This window comes from Cucurbita maxima, unplaced genomic scaffold (assembly GCF_002738345.1).
Source record: "Cucurbita maxima cultivar Rimu unplaced genomic scaffold, Cmax_1.0 Cma_Scf00061, whole genome shotgun sequence".
In the NCBI taxonomy this organism is placed as follows: Eukaryota; Viridiplantae; Streptophyta; class Magnoliopsida; order Cucurbitales; family Cucurbitaceae; genus Cucurbita; species Cucurbita maxima.
The window spans coordinates 484,055-489,428 of NW_019272077.1; the positions used below are offsets into that span (position 1 = coordinate 484,055).

The following is a 5,374-nucleotide window of genomic DNA, read 5'->3' on the forward strand; positions in this document are numbered from 1 at the left end:
AAAATATTCAATAAGCAATCTATTGGTAGGTTCTCAGTGAGACTTCTCATATTGAGGGCGGTCATTCACTGTCCTAATGTTAGCCAATTCCATAATTTGAGTTATTTTCTAGCCCTATAGGCTCTTTAAGTCACCGATCAAGGTTAGTCAGATTATTAAGTGCACTTAGCTTCTCATTTCCTACTTTGCATTATTGTCCTTCCTATGCATAAGTTGGAGTGCCTTCATAAATCTTGGACTCTAGGGCGAGTCTATCAAGTAGGAGGATTCACCACTCTCTATAGGTAACCTATTTGTCTCCTTATAATTCCTTACATACCTATTACTGAGTGCTAATCAAAAGCTCCCTTCACGATGCCTACCAAGTTCCATATTCCAATGTCATTCGAGGCGCTTAAATAGTGCAAGATGTCATGGTATGCTTGTTCGAGGTGTGTTGTTGGTGGTAGCATGTCTGATACCCTAGTCATGCTTGTCTAGGACGCGTTGTCAATCGCTGCATGCCTGTTCCAAACCCCTTTTACTTGCTTTCATGTTAGATAAACTCTTACTATTACTGTTGTGTCAATAGGGATGTATGACGGGTCACCAAAATAAAGTCTACGCTTTCTAGGGTTAAAATGCCCCAAAATGTACTATAAGATATGATTAGTTGTCAATTTTTCCTACCAAATTCGTTGTTGTTTAATCGTTTTTAAATTATAACATTGCTTTCTTTAAAAATGTTTTCAACACATTTTCTTACTCATGTTTTCTAAAACATTTCTCTCAAACGTGACCCGAGACTCGAGCATATATCGATATTGTTCACAAAATCTAAATTTCACTTGATTGGCATGTTCGCTAGGTTAGAATAAGTGTCGCACAATCACTGTCTCGCTGCAGCGAGAGTGCGATTGTGATACAAGGCAAGCTCTCCATGAAGCACAACCAGAGTTCCCTCAATAGTAGGGGTGTACACCCAACGCGACCCAACCTGAATTATAAGGGTTGGGTTGGGTTTAAAAGGACTTCGGGTTTCGATTGGGTTCATTTTTTGGAACGTTATCCTGTTTGGGCTGGGTTCGGTCCAAAATTCAAATTATTGGGACAACCCGACCCAACCCAAAAACCTTAAAAAAAAAGATTCAAGCCCACGCAGCCCCCTCATGAGTCATGTTGTATGACCCTGCCACGTGGCCACATGCACTCTTTAGGGTGTATACTTTCTCTCTCTCCTCTTCAATACTAGATTGAATTAATAATTGTAATGATGATTATCTATCTCATTGTCTCTTTGCTTTTCATCTTCATCGTTCTCATTTCACAGCAGTCATCTTCTCTGTTGACGTAGTTCTCATCTCATAGCAGACGTCGACGTCGCTTGCCAGTCACCTCTTTATTTCTCCGTTAGACTCTCTTCTCAGCTCCCATTTCTCCACTCGACCTTGTCGACGTCGTTGCCGATTGTCTCTTCGCTCGGATTTCCATTCCATTTCTGTCAAACTTCTACGCTCTGTGTTTTTTTTATCGGACTACTCTGCTCTGTGTTTCTCTTCGTCTCCTCTCTATGTTTATCGTCAGACTTCTCCGCTCGACGGTAGGTTGTTTCTCCACTTCTTGTCTATTCTCAGTTTAGAACAACCCGAACCCAACTAGGAAATAGAGGGTTGAGTTGGGTTGGGTTGTGAAAATTTTCGGGTTGCGTTGGGTTACCAATCCAAAAAAATCCCTCAACCCAACTTGACCCGGACCATGTACACCCCTACACAATGGTACCCTCTAATGTGTCACATGCTTTAAGTAGATGATGTCACATTCTTACATAATAGCTAGACCCTCACCCATCAAGGTAAGTTCACAATGAGAAGTTTGCACTCTAACCGTCTCTACATAGTACTAACCGACTCATAACATTATAATGAACTCTAAACATGACTCAAGGACGAAAGAAAGGTACAAAGTAAGCTAAGGTTCATAATTTAAGCCTACAGTAACTCTAGGTCACAAAGAATGAATTCCAAATGTAATCAAGGCATAAACATGTTTTCCAACATCCCATCATGCTTCTAGAGGGACATTAACGAGTAATAATTCACATTCATCATTCATCTATATTATGCCATAGTCCCACAACAAATCAATCAGAATCGATATTAGTGTAGCGGAAACCATAATTCATGTTTACGATCTAAATTGGTTAGAAATCCATTTCTATGCCCAATTTCAAGTCGATTCCTACGAGTGATTCTTTCAAAATAATTGAAATAATTACTCGATCTATCTTAGAAAATTGGTTAATTAGTGCGCACATGGTTCGTTTCCAACAAAGAGTTTTATTTTGGTTGTTTCTTGTGTTATATACCTTAATAGGTATCGATCCCTTATGCAATTTTTTAGAACTCTGCAAGACGAATCCAACAAGACAAGTTTAGCTCAATTTCGTGAAGAATCGAGTGAGATGTTGTTTGTTGAAGTTTCTGAAAAATCCAAAATCCGTACCTTCAAACTCAAACTTGATCTCCTCCATGCATAATTGTTAACCCTCGAGGTCTTCTCCTATGAGACTAGATTCATTAAAAACCTGTGATTTCTACGTGACACATTGAGGGTACGTCTATCTTTGACCCATTCGACTTTTGTTCAATTCCTGTTTGATTGTTTTCACTCTGATTTTGATATTAATCCTACTTTAAGTTGAATTAGAACTTACGAGAGAAATTTCAAAAGATTTGAAGCTCTTGACAAATGAAAAAACTAGATCGAGAAGACATGCAATATCCAGGGATGGCTAGGACGTGCTAACATGCAAGTATTCCTTATCTTAGTGGTTAGAAAATGCACGTTAAGTACTTTGGAAGGGCGTTTTTGGATGAATATATATTGTATATATGTTATGAAATAATTACCGTTATACCCCTAGGTTGAGATTTCCGAGAAGCATGTCGTGTTTATGTTTTATGCAAAGCTAGAAAGATAATATGCATAATTAGAATACAAGTTGTCAAGTACCGGTCCAATTGGTGAGTCTCCACTACCCCTTGGTTAGTTGGTGAGTCTCTGCTACCCATTTCACTTTGAGAGCCAAATTGTCGAGTACTAGTCCAATACCTATACCGTTGAACCAAACATGAGGTCAGTTAGAGTTATGTGATCTGATAGTTCATTTGGATTACTGTATACTGTGGATCCATCCTATGGGGGGACGTGAATCACACGGTAATCATTGAAACCGGCATGTACAAGGGGTCGCTCCCCCAATTTAAGGTGGCTATATGGCCCTATGGGATGATCCACCAACTAACCTCCCATCGATGATGAGAAGGCTAGCGCACACCATAATGTCTCTGCCAAAGAGAGTTCTATGAGGTAGCACCACACCGATTTCACATAGCATAGACAAAATAAGCTACCTAAATTAAAGAACATAAAAATAGTTCACCCTAAAGAAGGGACTTGTCGCTAGCAAATCCACGACATCAGAAAAATGTGAACCACCTTCTCCATATCCAAGGTGAGTCGTGAGCAGCTAAAGTACTATTCTGAAATTTCAAGCGCCATAGATGCTCAGATAGTAATAGAGACTAGGCTCAAACTTCCTAAAGCCCAAAGTAAATCCTGTGGATACCTATTAGAATAAGGATGTGATGAGAGTCTACACACGTAGGTTGCTTACTGAGTATTTTGATACTCACCCCTTTCTTTTTCAAGTGTTTACATGTTGTTGGTCAAAGTGGAGGAGTGTTCGATAGTTGCACAGTCACAGAGGGAGTCGTTTTGGAACGTCATTTCATTTTTACATTTTGAATCATATGTATTCTGAATTGTAATTGTATATCGAGCCCATTTCCCATTCTCTAATAAATTTTATGTTCCAATTTACAATAAATTCGTAAACTAGGGATAGCTATCGTGAGCTACCGCGAGACAAAAGATCTTATTTCTGAAGAGATTCGATTCGAATCGAAATAGATGGGGAGGGAGAGAGAGAGAGGTAGAATGTTGTAATGATAATAATGAAGTTGATTAGGATAAGATGATACAAATGTGATTGGACAATGCACACACCACACACTCATATTCTAATATTTTATTTACAAATGGAATTGATGGGCCCAATTAATCCCTCCAATTATGTCTCCCATTCAATTTCGAAAAAAGGGAAAATAAAACCACCCTTTCCTTCATTTGACCCATTCCAAGGGGTCTTAATTAATTAATCTTCTTAACTAATCCACATTTCTTAATCTAATCTAATCTAATCTAATCTAATCTAATCAATTAATTAATTACACTCAAACTATACTTAGTTTAACACACAACCCAATTCTTTTTTTTTTAAAAAAAAAGGAAAAATAGTGTTTCCCAAATAAGCCTAAGGATCCCACAGCGAATCATTCTGCATATTCTCCCACATTTCATCCTCTTTTGAATACTCCTCCATCACCAAACTCTCCGACGACATTTGCATCCACATCTTCGGCGAATCCAACGGCGACTCGTTAATCGCCTGAATTTGGCTTGGCGACAACCGCACTGTGACTGGGGCCAGTCCCAATCCACCAGTTCCACTTCTCTCAGGCACAACGGTCGGCGTTGTTCGTAATCGCAACGCTCCCTCCTGAGCAGCAAGGCGGATGTCATCAGAGGAAGAACCAAGAGGTAAGGGAAGAGAGTCAACAAGATTAGGGAAGTTGAGACGTGCGTCGCGACCACGGAAATGGTAGGCAGCAACGTCGTAGGCTGCCGCTGCCATCTCCGGGGTCTCGAAGCTGCCTAACCATATTCTCGTCTTCTTTCCCGGTTCGCGAATCTCGGACACCCATTTGCCCCATTTACGCTTGCGAACTCCTCGGTAGATCGACGTTGCTGCACCGTGTCTCCCCATCGAGCTTGGCTCTCCCATGCAACAGAAAAAAGAGACAAGATACAATGTAGTACAAAAGTTGTCGCTTTGTCTTGATGTTGTGTTATTTTTGAGTATTGGGAAATGAAGTGAGGGAGGTAAGAGTATATATAGAGAGGAAAAAAGATGAGAATTTGGATGAAACGTGGACACTTTCCATGACAAGCTCTAGAGTGAGCTTCCAAGTAGTTGCTTGAGCATGTTCATAAACTTTTAGATTCCTCCTAATTTTTTAAATTTTTTAAATTTTTTTAAAAAATTTTAAAATTATTAAAAAAAAAAAAAAAAAAAAAGGGATTTGAAGGGAAGAAAAATTAGAGGAGGAATTAGGGGGTTACTGTAAGGGACGCGTTTTTGCAATCAGGTGGCTAGAGTTTTGGAAATTTGTGAATTGACCCCACAATCTTTTTCATATTACAATACTGGATATCTAATTTTGAAATGGGAAGATGAAGAAAGTAATCCACACGGCATGGACTCAGTGGTTGT

General features: G+C 39.4%; 1 protein-coding gene across 1 annotated transcript; it reads right to left on the reverse strand.

Moving 5' to 3' along the window:
* Nucleotides 1-3,984: 3,984 nt before the first annotated feature.
* LOC111471978 (ethylene-responsive transcription factor ERF021-like) lies at nucleotides 3,985-4,985 on the reverse strand. Its single transcript, XM_023117667.1, has one exon. It carries the CDS (start codon nucleotides 4,883-4,885, stop codon nucleotides 4,355-4,357), a length of 531 nt encoding a protein of 176 aa, XP_022973435.1. The 5' UTR covers nucleotides 4,886-4,985; the 3' UTR covers nucleotides 3,985-4,354.
* Between the last annotated feature and the right edge of the window lie 389 nt (nucleotides 4,986-5,374).

Excerpts from the sequence above, each read along its gene's own strand:
- LOC111471978 (XM_023117667.1), bottom strand. The coding sequence starts at position 4,885 with ATGGGAGAGCCAAGCTCGATGGGGAGACACGGTGCAGCAACGTCGATC.